This window comes from Globicephala melas, chromosome 3, assembly GCF_963455315.2.
Source record: "Globicephala melas chromosome 3, mGloMel1.2, whole genome shotgun sequence".
NCBI lineage: Eukaryota > Metazoa > Chordata > Mammalia > Artiodactyla > Delphinidae > Globicephala > Globicephala melas.
In genome coordinates this window covers 126,560,967-126,578,012 of record NC_083316.1, presented here as the reverse complement: position 1 = coordinate 126,578,012, position 17,046 = coordinate 126,560,967, and the positions used below count along the sequence as shown (strand labels likewise).

General features: G+C 36.7%; 1 protein-coding gene across 1 annotated transcript in view; it reads left to right on the top strand.

The window, feature by feature from the left end:
- The first annotated feature begins 10,090 nt into the window (after positions 1–10,090).
- LOC115840774 (zinc finger protein 300) overlaps positions 10,091–17,046 on the top strand; it is a 105,625-nt gene continuing 98,669 nt past the window's right edge. Inside the window, 4 exon segments of the mRNA XM_060296456.2 lie at positions 10,091–10,186; positions 10,815–10,938; positions 11,618–11,661; positions 16,748–16,874. Of these exon segments, the coding sequence (XP_060152439.2) occupies positions 10,124–10,186; positions 10,815–10,938; positions 11,618–11,661; positions 16,748–16,874 (358 nt within the window). The 5' untranslated portion in view covers positions 10,091–10,123.

The following is a 17,046-nucleotide window of genomic DNA, read 5'->3' as shown; positions in this document are numbered from 1 at the left end:
CCCCCAATTTTTTTTTTTTTTTTTTTTTTTGCGGTACACGGGCCTCTCACTGTTGTGGCCTCTCCCGTTGCGGAGCACAGGCTCCAGACACGCAGGCTCAGCGGCCATGGCTCACGGGCCCAGCCGCTCTGCGGCATGTGGTATCTTCCCGGACCGGGGCACGAACCTGTGTCCCCTGCATTGGCAGTCGGACTCTCAACCACTGTGCCACCAGGGAAGCCCTACCCAAAATTTTATACATCAGAAAGCTTTTAAGGTGTGAGTAAGTTGGGAGTAAGAAAGATGAGAAGAGAAGGGAAGACCAGAAGGAAAAGGTATTTTCATTTTGGGGAGATAATCTAAATATTTCTTATTTGCTATGGTAATTGGTGAGAGTAGTGATAAATCTGTATACTAGTAAGAGGAGCATTCTCAAAAGCCCTAAAGTGAAAGTGAGTTGAAGAAGAACAAGAATGTCTGAAGTGGAATGAATGATGTCAAAAAAATTGAGGAAGATAATGTAGGGCATTTTAAGGCATGCTGTAGGGTTTTTTAAAAGCAGGTTTATTGAGGTTTAATAGACAAAAAATCGCACATATTTGATAACATTGGTTTATGTATACACCAGTGAAACTGTCACCACAGTCAAGAGAATGAAAATGTCCATCATCCCCCAAAGTTTCTTCTTATCGCTTGGAAATTAATTCCTCTTCCCCAACTGGCTCTCTGCCTCATCCCCAGACAACGACTGACCTGTTTTCTGCCAGTATATATTCATTTGCATTTTCTAGAATTTGATATAAGTAGAATCATAACGTATGCACTCTTGTTTTTACTGATTTCTTTCACTCAGCATACTTATTTTGAATTTAATACGATTTTCTATGTGTACCAAGAGTTCATTCCTTTCTGTTGCTGATTAGTATTCTATCGTTTGGATGCCTATGATGGACATTTGAGTTAATTTTAGTTTTTGGCTTTTACAAATAAAGCTGCTATGAACATTCCTGTACAAATGTTTGCATGCACATGTACTGGATGTTGTATATTGTATTGTGCTCATGCCTAATACTTAATTCTCTTGGATAAACATTAGGAGTGGCATGGCTGGATCATATAGTCAGTGAATACTTAACCTGAGGAATTGCCTGTTTTCCAAAGGGATTGCACCATTTTACATTCCCACTAGCTGTGTGTAAAAGTTCATTTCTCTACATCCTTGCCAGTATTTGGTAATATTAGTTTTTAAAATTATAGTCATTTTAGTAAGTGATTAATGGCATCTCATTATGATACCATAGCATTTCCCTGATGACTAATGATGTTGGGCATCTTTTCCTATTCTTATTTGCCATCAGTATATCTTTAGTGAAGTGTCTGTTTAAATCTTTTGGTCAATTTTAAATAATTTCGTTGTTAGAGGTCTTCATATATTCTGGCTGATGGTTCTTTATTAGATATATGACTTGGAAACAATTTCTCCTAGTCTGTGGCTTCTCTTTTTATTCTCTTAAATTGTGTCTTTTGAATACCAGAGGTCCAATTTATCATTTATTATTTTATGATTCGTGCTTTTGGTATCAACTAAGAAATCTTTGCCTCATCCTAGGTCACAAAGGATTTCTCCTACATTTTATTCTAGGAGTTTTAGATTTTATATTTAGGGCTATGAGCCATTTTGAGTTAATTTTTTTGTATGTAGTATGAAGAATGGATTAAGGTTTCAATTTAAATTATGGATATCCAATTATTCCAGCACTATTTGTTGAAAAGGTGATTCTTTCCCCCACAGAATTGCCTTTGTTATTGTATCAGTTGGATCTATTTCTGAACTATCTATTCTGTTTCATTTATACATTTTTCTATCTTTACACCAATACCACACTCTTGATTATTGCAGTGTGTGTATAATAAGCCTTGAGATCAGGTAGTGTTAAGCCTCAAAGTTAATTTTTTTTTTTTTTTTTTGGCTAAGTTGTTTTGGCGATTCTTGGTCCTTTTCCTTTCCGTGTGAATATAAAACTGTCCTTCTCATACAGTGACAGTTTTATTTCTTTCCTTGTCAGTTTCTCCTCTAAAGCTTGCTGCTGTTTTGAATAGATTGCACTGAACTTATAAGTCAATTTGCAGAATTAGACATTATAAAAATAATGAGCTGACACATGAATGTGATGTAGCTCCTTTAAGTCTTTCATTTCTGTTAGCATTGTTTTATAGTTTTCAGTGTACAGGTGTTTCACATCTTTTGTCAGATTTGCCCCCAAACCTTTCATACTTAAAAATTCTACTGTAGATGTTTTAAATTTTAATTTCTGGTTATTTATTGATTGTATATGGAAGTACAACTAATTATTGTATATTGATCTGGTATACTTCAACCTTCCTGAGCTTACTAATTAGTTCTAGTACCATTTTTTGGTAGAATACATTGGGTTTTCTGCATAGAAGATCATGTTATCTACAGGTGAATGTGGTTTTACCCTTTCCTTTCCCAACCAGACGGTTTTAATTTCTTTTTTGCCTTATTGCACTGACTAGAAACTCCAGTACAATGTTTAATAGAAGTTGTGGGAGTAATTCCTTCCACTTTTTTCTTCATTGTCAAGATTGTTTTAGCTATTCTAGGGCCTGTTTCTTTCCATGTAAGTTTTTTTTTCAAAACAAGCAACTTTTTTTTTTTTATGCGGTATGCGGGCCTCTCACTGTTGTGGCCTCTCCCGTTGCAGAGCACAGGCTCCAGATGCGCAGGCTCAGCGGCCATGGCTCACGGGCCTAGCCGCTCCGCGGTATATGGGATCCTCCCGGACCGAGGCATGAACCCGTGTCCCCTGCATCGACAGGCGGACTCTCAACCACTGCGCCACCAGGGAAGCCCAACAAGCAACTTTTTATTGAAGTATAGTTGATATACAGTGTTGTGTTGGTTTCAGTTGTATAGCAAGATGATTCATTTATATATATATATATATATATATATGTATTCTTTTTCAGATTCTTTTCCATTATAGGGTACTACAAGATATTGAGTCTAGTTCCCTGTGCCATACAATAGGTCTTTGTTGTTTATCTGTTTTATATATAGTAGTGTCTATCTGTTAATCCTAAACTCCTAATACATTCCTCCCTACCTTTCCCCTTGATGACCATAAGTTTGCCTTCTATGTCTGTAAGTCTATTTCTGTTTTGTAAATAAGTTCATTTGTATCTTTTTTTAGATTCCACATATAAGTCATATCTTATGATATTTGTATTTCTCTTTCTGACTTACTTCACTTAGTATGATAATCTCTAGATCCATCCTTGTTGCTGCAAATGGCATTATTTCATTATTTTTTATGGCTGAGTAATACTCCATTGTATATATGTCACTTCTACTTTATCCATTCATCTGTTGATGGACAGTTAGGTTGTTTCCATGTGTTGGCTACTGTAAATAGTGCTGCTATGAGCATTGGGGTGCATGTATCTTTTCAAATTAGAGTTTTCATCTTTTCTGGATATATGCCCAGGAGTGGGATTGCTGGATCATATGGGAACTCTGCTTTTAGTTTTTTTAAGGAACACCATATAAATTTTAAAATAATTTTGTCTAAGTCTACAAAAATCAAAACAAAACTTGCTGTCATTTTTAAGAGAAATTGCTTTAAGCCTATAGATCAATTGGGGATCATTAACATCTTTATTGTTTATAGTCTTCATATCAGGGACCATGGTATATCTCTATTTATTTGATTTCTTTTAATGACATTTTGTGATTTTCTTCCTAAAATCCTACATGTTTTGATAAGCGTAAGCCTAAGTGTTTCAATTTCTTTGGAGTGATTAAAAATGGTACTGTTTTTATTTGTGTTTGCATGTTTTTATTAGTATAGAGAAATGTGATTGATTTTTGTGTTGATCTTGTATCCTCTTACTTTGCTGAACTCACTTAGTTTTAGGCATAATATTGATAAATTCCTTTGGATTTCCTACATAGACAATCATTCATGTCATTTGCATATAGGGACCGTTTTATTTCTTTCCTTTCTGATCTGTATGCTTCTAATTTTTCTTTCTTGTGTTATTTTGGTGGGTAGAATTTCCAGTATTATGTTGAAGGAGAATGGTGAGAGCAAACATCATTGTCTTGTTCCTGATCTAAAAGGGGAATCATTCAATCTTTCATCATTAAGTATTATATTTTCTGTGGGTTGTATTTTTTTGATTTTTGTTTGTTTGGTATATGCTCTTCATTAAGTTAGGGAAATTCCTCTCCATTACTATTTTGCTGAGAATTTTTTTTTATCATTCATGAGTATTGGATTTTTGTCAAATGCCTGTTCTGTGTCAATTGGTATAATAATTTACTTTTTCTTTGTATCTTGTTGGTTAATTTTCTATTTTGAGCCAGCTTTGAACACTTGGAATACATTTCACTTAGTCATAGTGTATAATTTTTTTTTATAGATTGTTGAATTTTGTTTGTTAATATTTTTTGAGGATTTTTATGTCTACTTTCATTGGAGATATTGATCTGTAGTTTTCTTTCACTGTACAGTCTTGGTATGGTTTTGGTAATAATTTCCTGATAAAATGATTTGGGAAGTATTCCCTCCTCTTCTATTTTCTGGAAGAGATTGTGTAAAATCAGTGTTAATTCTTTAAATTTTGGTAGAATTCTCCAGTGCAACCATTTTTCCTTTTTTGTGAGGTCTTTAAAAATCAACTTTTTACATAGTTATAGGACCATGCAGATGATCAATTTCATCTTAGTTGAGTTTTGATGTTTGAAGAAATGGTCCATTTCTTCTACCTTGCCAAATTTATGAGGCTGAAGTTGTTCATAATATTCTCACATTATCCTTTTAATGACTGCAAGATCTATAGTGACTTGTTAATATCTATCTCTACAATTTCCAACATCTTTTTCAATTCTGGTCTGTTTTTTCTTCTTTGCTGATTTTTCTCTTCATTATGAGTATCATTTTCCAGTTTCTATACATGCCTGATAATTCTTGATTTAGTGGTAGACATTGTGAATTTTACCTTGTTGGATGATAGATACTTCTGTGTTCCAATACATATTTTTGAAGCTTTTTTCTGTAGTTCAGTTAGGTTACTTGGAAACAATTGTTAGGTGGCACCAGAGCAAGATTTAAATATAGAGCTAATAATTTCCCACTATTGAGGCAAGACCCTTCTGTGTATTCTTCCCAGGGAATTGTAAAGTTTTCCAGTCTGGCTGGTGGGGACAGGCATTAATCTTGACTTTTTGTGAGCTTCAGTTACTGTTTCCTCCTTCCTTTCTGGTGTCTCTTTTCCCAGACTCTGATTTTCCTTACATATATGCACTGACCAGTACTCTCCTAAATACTAGAAGTGGACCCTCTGCAAGTCTCTGGAGCTCTCTTTCTGTGCAGCTTTCTCCTCTTTGGCTTCTGCTCTGTGAATATAGCTGCCTTGGTCTTTCTGTACTATTAGTTCTTTCTCCTCCACTCTGGAAGTCTGTTGGCCCCTGCCTGGACTCTCTTGTCCTGTGTCATACCTAGAAGTGTTCTCAAGGCAGTAAACTGGGCAATCAGAGGGGTCACCTCAATTTGTTTCCCATCTCTCAAGGGTCACTGTCCTTCACAGCCTGATGTCTAATACCTTTAAAGCCATTGCTTCATACACTTCGCTGGTTTTTCCATTGGTTCAGGTGAAAGTTCCCATCCATTCCCTATTACTTCACTTTGATCAGAAACAGAAGTTTGGAATTGGTTTATAAAATTTAATTTTGTTTTATAATTATGTAAAATTTTTTGTGGTTACAAAGTCAAATCAACAGAACATGGTATATTCAAAGAAAATTAGGTATGATTTCTGTCCCTTCTATCTTATTTCCTTCCTCCCTGGGGTAGGAAGTGTCTAAGGTAGCCAGTTATTCCCACCTCCTGATATTCATGGCCTTTTGTAATACCCTCTGCATAAGTAAGCAGCTTCTAACCAATGGCATATGGCAACATAGAGGGGATGTCACTTATATATTGATAATAAGATTATAAAAGTTTGTGACTTCCATCTTGCTTACAGACTCTTCTCTTGACTCCATAGATAAGCAAGTTGTAAGTTGGATGGCAAAGTACTGTGGGTGGCTTCCTCTCAACAACCAGCAAGGACATGAATGCCCTTAGTCCAACAATCCTTGAGGCATTAAATTGTGCCAACAATCATGTAGTTGAGCTTGGAAATGAATCTCTCCCCATTTGAGTCTTCAGATGAAAGAGACCCCAGCCTGGGCCAATACCTTGATTATAGATTTGTAGAAGACCCCGAAGCAGAGGACTCAGATAATCCATGTCCAGATTCCTGGCCAACATAAACTGTGAAACAATAGATGTGTGTTGTTTTAAGCCACTAAGTTTTGGGGTAGGTTGCTACAATTCAATAGATAACTAATAATACCTTTTGTAGATTATATTTTATTTGATGGCTTATTCTTCCATCATTTGCTTTTTATTTTTAAGGTAAACATATACAGTTGATTTTCATTATTCACAGATTCTGTATCTGCAAATTCACCTACTTGCTAAAATGTATTTATAATCTCAAAATCGATACTCACAGTGCTTTTTCAGTCATTGGCAGACATGCACAGAGTAGCAAAAAATTTGAGTTACCACATGCGCACATTCCCGGCTGAGTTTAAACAAGGGGATGCTTTGCCTTCCTGTTTCAGCTCTCATACAGAGATGAACAGATGACGGGGATGGTAGGGGCAATTCAGTGTAGTGCAAGAAACTCCAGCTCTGGAGTCAGTTGGATAGGGTTTGAATCTAACTCTGGCCTTTGTTACTGGACCTCAGGCAAATTACTTAACTGTTCTGAACCTTGGGGTTTTTTTTTGGTAAAATAAAGAAAATAGAATCCACCAACATAAGTTGTTTTTAAGGTTATAATCTTAATTATACAAACTTGTAATTTAAGATTATAATCTATTTTATGTTGATTTATTCCCCTTTGGAGAAGTGGTTCAGTATTCACTAATTCTGTGTTTGCAGCAACTTAACTGAACATAGCTACCATGAATAAGTAGAATTAACTGTATACATATTCACATTTTTAGAAAATAAATGGTAATAACAAACTATTTTTATTTTTTTCTACTTTTTTTCCCCTCATATAACATTATATCCTGAAGTTACCTCCATATTAGTACATAGAGACACTTCTCTCTGTCTCTCTCTTACAGCTGAATAGTACTGTTTTGTGTGTATACTGTAATTTATACAGCTAGACCTGTTAGTAGATGTTCGGATTGACTGATGTCTTTTGGTATTAAAAATAGTAGCGTAATGAGTAATTTTTTTTTTTTTTTGCCAATGTGTATTTGGGATATATTCCTGGAATGGAGTTTCTGAGTTAAAAGGCAAAAGCTTACATGTAGTGTTGTGGTTTTAGACGCTTTGATAATCCTCCCCTTAAGAGGTAGAGCTCAATTCCCATTCATTTGATTGTGGGCACCCTTAGTGATTCACTTTCAGGAAATAAAATACAAAAGAAGTAATGAGATGTCATTTTTAATTTAGGTTATAAGAAGACTATGGCTTCTATCTTGTGTGTGCTCTCTCACTATCTTTCCCTTGACTCACTGGTGTGGGTAGAAGCCCGCTTCCATACTAAGAGGGAGGCTTGAGAGGGAAGACCCCTACCATGTCATGAGGATAATAGAGTAGCCGAAGGAAATTCCCCCATGGTGAATAACCGAGCTTGGAGATTGAAATTCTGAGGCTTGTCATCAGCTACTTGATCGAGTTTAGAAGCATATCCTCCTCCAGTTCAGCCTTGAAATAATTGCAGCCCTGGCTGACAGCTTGACTGCAACCTCATGACAGACTAGACCTGAACCACCCAGCTAAGCTATTCCCACATTCTCCAATCACAGAAACTATGAAACAGTTAACTACAACAATGTATATAGTTTCAGACTGCTAAATTTCAGGTAATTTGTTACACAGCAATAGATAATGAATACATATAGTTTTGTTAACTATTGCTAAATCTTCTGTATAGGGGCTATACCATTTTTCTGTCCCATGAGTAATATATGAGAATTCCAGGTTCCCATGACTCTACTAACACTGTGTATTTCCAAACTAAGAATACTTTTTTTTTAACAAGGTAATAGATGAGAAATAGTAAATTACTGTGGCTTTAATTTTTATTTTATTATAGGAGAGGACTCCTCTCTACCTTCTTTTTAAATTAAATATTAAAATAAGGACAGCTTCCCATCATGCTTAGGATAAAGAGCTAACATTTTCACAATTTCTACATGGCTCTGCACAATCTGATCCCTTCCCATATCAACTTCCACAGGTATCACTGCTTTAGGATTCTGAATTAATCATCACTATACCCTTAGTGCATAACACAGTGAGTGACTACAGTGTCTTACGCACAAGACGTTCAATAAAGATTGATGTAACTGTGGAAGTTTAAATTGGAGTGCTGTTGGTTGCCCATTTCTTACCCTCTTCTTTGCCTTAACGAAATTTTAGGCCTTTTTCCTCCCCTCATACTCCTAAATTTTGGCTTGCCCCCAAGTTTAAACATACATTAAAGGGTAAGGATATGCGCAACATCCTCCCTCAGCAGCTTACTCTCAGAATCCGAAGACCCTAGAAACATTTCCTGTTAAAGTACCCTGGTTTTGTCACTTGCACACCTCCATCTCTTGAAAGTTCCTGCTAACCCTTCTTACACCTCCCTACTAAAGAAAAGCCTTTTTCTGTTTGATTTTGTGAGGTGCTTGCAGCTTTCTGAGATTGGTGCATTCTCCCTATTGCAATAATCTTTCTGAATAAAATCTCTTCATATCTAAATCCAGACATGTTTTTATTTGACATGGGAAACAAAACTGCTAATGTAAAATTGCTGCTCACTTAATTACACACAAGCCAGAAATCATGGCTGTTGTGAAATCTGTGATGATTCAAAATTGTATCTATTTATGTACAGGAAACATCACTTTGTTAGTATGCCTTTTTTTTAAGTAAAAAAGCTTGATGTAAGGTAAAGGTTATGATAAGTGTTTCGTTGGTTCTTTTTTTTTTAATCAAGTTATTTTCCCTAAAGTCTAACCTCCTCACTCTCTTCCTCTCTTTTCTTTCCTTCTGTTGTTTTAGTCTCCTCCTTCTCGGTCTCAGTCTCCCGTGTTGTGTCCGGTTTCCCACTTCTGTTCCTGTGCTTCCATTTTTCACGCTTAAGTTTCCCATCTCTCTGTCTCCACAAACTTCTCCTTCCCCCATTATTCTTGTTTTCTCCTAGTCTCTGATTCTCATCTCCTCTTCCCTCTCACTTTATTTTCTTCAGTCGGCCTCTGCAACTTGTTACTGCAGTTGTAGTAGTTTCCCCTAGAGAATTCCATATAGTCGTTTTTAGCGTAAAGTTCATTATTTCTGTGTGTCCTCTTTCTCTGCTCCTCAGTGAACTCTTCCATCACTCTGGCCCCTTTTTCCCACAGTGGAATCTCCATTCCACGTTTTCACCCCTCTCAGCAAGTAGAATCGCCTGGTAGAGGCGATTTACAAACACTTTTACAAACACTTTTACAAAGTGTTTGTTTGCCATTTACAAACACTTTTAGGTAAAGTCTCTAATGAGAATATTTTACTGTTCTAAATTCTTCCTCTTCCACCAAATGAAGCTTTCTAATAGAGGACGTTCACTCAAACTTCTTACCCAGTCCTCCTATAAAATCTCTCTGCAAAATTTTGCATGTTACTGGTTTGTATAATTCTCCTTTATGTCATCTTTTCCCCCTCCCCTCGCTGCCGCGGTGGTACAGCCTAGCCTCCGAATAAACCGAATTCCTCTGCTTGTACGGAACCGGCCGGCCTCTCAAGATGGCGGCTCCCACTGAGACACAGCGCATGGGAGCGGCCATATTGCCTCCTGAACAAAGCCGACCAGGGTGCGGAGTGGGCAAAGCTGCCCGGTACCGAACAGCGCAGGCCCGGGAGCCCAGTGCTTTGCTCACCCAGACAGGAAGCGGGAGAGTTCGCCGCTATGGATGTGACAGCTGTCCCGGGTTAAGCCGTGACGGGCGTTTCTAGATCTGATAACGGAACTGCAGGTCAGAAGGCGGACATGTGTGGTGAGGAGTGAGTCTTTTGGATTGGTAATGGGACGGGAGGGGTCCGTGAGTGTCAGTGATTGGAGACTGATGAAGTCACTGGTGGGGAAGGTATGTAGGATTAGGGTTGGGCTTATTTGGGAGTCAGGGATGGGGTGAGCTGTGAGGTTAGTAATTGGATAACGGTGTGTCAGTGACGGGGTTGTCTGTGGGATCAGAAATGGTGTGTAGGGGGACTGACTGGTGATGACTGGGTCAGGGATTTAGGGGACTCTGAGGAATCAGTGATTGGTGAGGGAGGCTGTGGACTAAATGATGAGGGCATCCATGTGGCAGTCAGTGATGTGGTGGGCATGGGGCAGATCTGTGGGGTATGTGATTGCTAGGTCCGAGGATTCAGAGATTTGGAGGGAGCAGTAACGGGATCAGGGAATCTTGATGATCAGCCCTACTGTTTCTTACATACATTAAAATTTCCACAGGTCATACGCAACCTTAAAGGTCAAATCTCTTCTCAACCATTATGCCCTTAGTCTGGTGCACCGTATAAAAATGATCATTTTGAAACAAGACCAAACAAATCAAAAAAGATGGGATTATTATGAAAAGTGTGATTTTCGTCCTACCTCTTTCTAAGTTTATAGAAATCATTTTATATTTTATTCAAGAAACATTTATTGAACACATGTTGGGTGCCCAGAGATAAGTATGACTATTTCTCATGGTTGTTTCCTTCCAGATCTATTTTGACAAAGCCTGGAATACCCCATATAAAACAGTCTGTCTATCATGGGAGCACCCACTTCCTCAGAACCAGTTAAGTCTTACCTACCTGACTCCTGGGACTGAGAAGGATTTCCCAGGTATGTACCTTCTTACGTTAGGGTATATTCCGTTGTATCAGTGGTTCCAACATACCACCATTTTTATATGCAGACAACCATACTGTTGAAAGCAGCAATAAAAATTTAAACGGAAAACATCTTAAAATTAACATTTTGGTCCATGAATATTGATTGGCAGGAAAGTCTGCTGAGTTGAAGGAAAATATGAGAGCTCTTGGGAGATTATTAGAATTCAGCTGCTGATTCCTTTCTGGGGAATAAGGGAATACATTCCTCAGTTTTTCATTTGCTCATTACCCATTCTTATTGCCGGGGAGCTTCATCTTTGTGTGTGTGTGTGTGTGTGTGTGTGTGTGTGTGTGTATTGCCTTATGAAAACATTAGAGTGGAATTGCTGGTTCATAGTGGAGAAAATAAATTGTTAATAAATCAACAGGAAACATATGTTCACATCTATACAATTAAATTAAAAAACCTTGTCCAAGTTCTGTATGATCATAGTACATAGCCACAAGAGGACTTCCTTCACATGATACGTGCTGATCTTTGTATAAAGACCGAACAGTCTTCTCCCACAGGTTGGCCTAACATCTACCTGACTTCTGTGGTAGTTGCTTCTAGACTGGTGAATGTGGAACCTGCAGTCTGCGTCTGATCTGTGAAAACATCCTTCTGATCACCGATTTTGCCTTTTCAGGCATCTACCTTTTTAGAAGAGAACAGAAAATGATGAAGTCCCAGGTGAGTTGCTTTAATTTTTAATTTCTTAAATTTCTTATTTTGGTTCTTCATACAATCAAATGGAAAAATGAAGATAGCTAAAATTAGGATCAGGGAAAGACAGCCAAAATAAAGATCCAGACCTAGAAAGAGTTGCTAGGTAATATGTAGACAGATACATTTCCCATGGGAAGAAATTATTTCTTGCCATATAAGACTAAGATTTCATTTTTGGGTCTTTCTCTAGGTGGTGGAGTGTGCAGTGTTCTCACCAACACTCCTGTGGTAAATGCAATTATAAATTTCTTGTAGCTGTATCACAGAATGATTTCTTTTAGAGGGAAGTTATCATAATGTCATAGCCAAACTCCTTAACTTTATCCTTTAGAGCTGGAGTCATCAAACTATTGCCTAAATTCAGTTCTCCAACTGTTTTTGTAAATAAAGTTTTATTGGCAACACAGCCATGCCATTTGTTTACATATTGTCTATGGCTTTTTTTGTAGTACAATGGCACCATATGGCCTGCAATGCTGAAAATATATACTTTACTGAAAAAGTTTGACTGAAATATATACTTTTAGTAAAAATATATAATTTTCAGTAAAAATATATAATTTCAGTAAAATATATACTTTACTGAAAAAGTTGACCTCTTCAGAGGACCAGATTGATTATAGAGGCTTCCTATTGGCCAGCTTTCTCTACTGATAAAGTCTAGATAATATAGGATGGGTACGTTTTGAATGGTCTTCCAAAATACATATTTCTTTCAAAAAGTAGTTCTTGAAATATAATTGTCTGGCAGAGCTTTGGAGAGCAAGGGTCACTGAAGCTCTGTACCCTTTACTATGGTTTCAGAGTTTGTAGGATTACTGTCTAACTTGGGGCTAGTTCCTTCTCTGTGTTCCTGTTTTTAACAGTCTGTTATTTTTTCTCCCTGCCAATATTCACTATATATACGGTATAAAAATCTTTAACTATACGAAAAGATAAAAATTTAAACACTGAGGGACCTTTTAACTTAAACTCCCCTCCTCCTGAGATTATCAGTATTAACCATTTGTTTCTAACCTTGTGATGCAGCATACATGTGTAAAATAGTACCAGTGCCAGGGGTGTCTCTTACTTTCTTGTTCCTTTTTTGGGGAAAAATAATGTTATAGTAAACATTCTGTTTTACAACTTGATTTTTAACTTTACTGTCCAGTATAAAAATTTTTGTATGCATTTTGAATATCTTCCTATGCTGGTATATAGAATTCTCCTTTATTATTTTAGCAGATCCATAATATACCCTGTGGACTGGAATTGTTTCTTCATCTGTAAAATGGAGATTGTAATCCTCATAGGGTTGTTGTGGAAATTGAGTAAAAACCACACTTAGAACAGTAACTGGGGATGGTTTGTTTTATATTTAAGTATTAGCTATTATTATTATATCATCATTATTATTGTCAAATCTTGGAATCAGCTTTTGCATTAGGAGTTCTTATGTATATTTTACAGTGGAGCTTAACAAATGAGTTCTATTGTGAAAAGACAGGTTTTTTTTCCTTTTTGGGTCTCAGTAGCTTTGGAGCTGTGCTGTCCAATATAGAGCCATCAGCCTCATGTGGTTATTGAGCACTTGAAATTGGCTAGTCTGAATTGAAGTGTGCTTTGAGTGTAAAGTACATTGTGGGTTTTGAAGATATAATTGCAGAAATTCATTAATAACTTTTAAAGATTGATTACATGTTGAAATGATATTTTGAATATACTGGGATAAATATATATTATTGAAAATAATTTTTTGAATGTTGCTACTAGAAAATTTAAAATTACTTACCTGGTTGGCTTTATATTTCTGTTAGAGCTGCTTTAAAGATGAAAATGGATTTTTTATTGGCCCAATAAATCCAACTATCATGGCTAATTAACTTGCTTATTAGCTCAGGAAGAAAGATTTATATTTTTTCCATACAGTCCAGAAGTGAAGTCATCATTTTCACACGTATCTATCTTTCTTTTCTCCCTCTTAACACCTACTCCGCTTCTATTTCCTCCATCTCTTCCATTCTTCCAGTCACTCAAGCAGTAAAAATTGCTTGTAGCTGATTGGAAAGTACAATTTTCCACTGATTATGCACTATTTTACTCAAAATTAACAAAATTTATACATATTTAGTATATTAAAGCATTCTAGTATCATTGATAAAGCAAAGTTAGAATGTCAGCATTACGTTTATTAATTTTCTTATCAGAATGGTTTCCCTCTACATTCTACATTTATCTTCCTCATGTTACTGTTCTTTAGATCACAAGAATATTATTGACAGTGCACAAAACTGTTCTTAACTAAGCATGAAATTTATTTTATTCTCTATAATTTTCATTCATTCCTTTTTAGCAAACATTTCTTGAGTAGTCAATATATGTCACAGGTGCTGGCTGGCTGTGAAATATCTCAAGAGTTACACATGGTTCTTTCTTGGGAAGAATGCAGAGAAAAATGGGGTGAACAGATGTGGAAACTAACATTAACACATAAAAGCTCTATAATAGACATGGGAGCAAGGGACTTTTATAGTCGATAAGGGGGAGCAGCCAGCTTTATAAATAAGTCAAGGATAAGAGTCTTAAAAGATTATTAAATTCTGGATCATGAAGGAAGTAGGATGAGGATAGGAAACAGCATTTGAAAAAGTAGAAAAGGCTGAGAATTTGAAGAAAACTAAAGCGGAGGGTGTCTCATGGCAAGTTTGTCTGAAGGCGGCATTAAGGTAATAAAATATAAAAGGTCTTGTTTACAGTATCAAGGAAGGCATTGTGGAATAAGTACAGTGGTCAAGAACCCAGCTACTGAGTCAGGACACCCGCTTTTAAATCTGACAGTTAATCAGTCATATATTCAGTGTAACCTCTGGCAAGAAGTGACTTAACCAGTGTAATCCTCAATTCTCTCATATGTAAAGTGGGAAAACTAAAGGGGTTGTTATGGGAACAAACTGAATGCTTGGCAGCTTGATGGTGTGAATATGAGACTTGATGTGGGGTGAGAGAAACCTTAACATTGAGATGATTGAGATGAGACTAATTATATATGCAAGGATGGACCCAAAGGAGTCTTTTAAGCAGGGGAATGTTGATATTTAATTTTTTTTTCATTCTGAAAGCAATATTTGATAATAATGGAATAATTAGGGCAAAACCCTCAAAAGTAGTTTAAAATAATAAAAATCACTCAGATTCCACTATTAGGTGACAACTATTATGAACATACATAATGGTGGCATAATTAAAATAGTTTACCCTCCAGAAACACCTCTGGCTCTGCAGTTACCCAAGTCCTTTATTTCAGTGTCATGTCAATAATTTGTTATAGTTTTCTCGTGAATGTTTCCTGCATATTTCTTAAGTGTGTTTTTCAATATTGCTGTTATAATTGATGTATTTCATTATATTCCTAGCTATTGCATATATATAGGAGAACTGTTAGATTTAGAAGAAGCTAAGATTTCTTTCCTATGAAATGAGGGGATTGGATTAGAATCTTCAAGAACTCTGACATTCTCTGATTCTCTAAATGCGGCTTTTCTCTTTTTTATGTGTTATACTTTAAAAATCCTTCTCTATAATTATTAATAAAGGGCTTCCCTCGTGGTGCAGTGGTTAAGAACATGCCTGCCAATGCAGGGGACATGGGTTCGAGCCCTGGTCCAAGAAGATCCCACATGCAGCGGAGCACCTAAGCCCGTGCGCCACAACTACTGAGCCTGCGCCCTAGAGCCTGCGAGCCACAACTGCTGAGCCCACGTGCCACAACTGCTGAAGTCTGTGACCCCTAGAGCCCATGCTCCACAACAAGAGAAGCCACCGCGATGAGAAGCCTGTGCACCGCGAGGAAGAATAGCCCCTGCTCCCAGTAACTAGAGAAAGCCTGCGTGCAGCAACAAAGACCCAATGCAGCCAAAAATAAATACATTAATTTAAAAAAATTATTAATAAAAATCTTCCCAGCCAGGTTTTGTTTTGTTGTTATATAATTTTGGGTATTTTTAGAGTTTAAATTTTTACTCCATCCAGAATATATATTTTTCTCTTTTCCAAGACATAAGATATCATTGTATTAGTTATAATTGATGTATTTTATTATGGCAGCTAGGGCTGCCCTAACAGAATACCACACACTGTGTGGGTTAAACAACAGAAATTTTTTGTGTCACAGTTCTGCAGACTAGAAGTCAAAACTTAAGGTATCAGCAAGACTGGTTCCTTCTGAGGGCTGTGAGAGAAGGATCTGTTCCAAGTCTCTCTCTTTGGCTTGTAGATAACTATCTTCTCCTCATGTCTCTTCATACTGTCTTCCCTCTGTGTGTGTGTCTCTCTCTGTTCAGATTTCTTCTTTTGATGTGGACCTCAGTCATATTGGGTTAGGGTCCACCCTAATAACCTCATATAACTAATTACATCTGCAGTAACCCTATTTCCAAATAAGGTCACATTCTGAGGTACTAGGGGTTAGGACTTCAACTTATGAATTTTCAGGGTATACAATTCATCCTTTAACATATGGCTTCAACATTATTCTCTTCCTGTTAACTGTCCAGTTGTTTCAGTACTATTCATTGAATAATACATCTTCCTCTCAGCTGTGTGTTTTTTTTTATATTAAACTCATATCTTTATGTAATGCTATTTCTTTTCTAATTTATTAGTGCACAGAGATACATTTTCATAGTTATATTCAGTGTGTACATATTAACTTATGCTGTTTTTCTTCATTTATTCTTTCATGTAAGTATTTCCACATGTTGAAAGAGCTGTATATTATTCCATCAAATTTAAGTAATTGTTTCTTTATTATTACATACTTGAATTGTTTTCCAAAATTCCTCTCAGCTGCTTTAATGCTGCCCTTAAATTACCATTTGTATTAGGTAGGCATTTTATGATTTACCTTTTCTGTTTTCCTGTACTGTCTGGGTCTTCTTGCCAAAGGCAGGATTTTACATTGGTTCTCCCAAATACTCTGATACAAAACTAGATGTAGGTATAGTTTTGCATACTATATTAGAGATGATAAGAATGATCACTTTAGATTAACAGGAATATACTGTTACAGGGGTTAGTATCATTCAAGGATGTGGCTGTGGATTTCACCCAGGAGGAGTGGCAGCAGCTGGACCCTGCTCAGAAGACCCTGTACAGGGATGTGATGCTGGAGAACTACAGCCACCTGGTCTCAATGGGTAAGGATGACTTCCCTGTATAACTCAGACTTGTCCAATCAAGTGCCTTTCCTTATCAGTCTCTGCGGTTAGGTGGTTCCTGACATATATAATGACTTTTATGATCTTCGTACCTTCCCCAATGGAGGTAATTACTTTGCTGAGGGCCAAATGTACTACTTCATTGTAGACC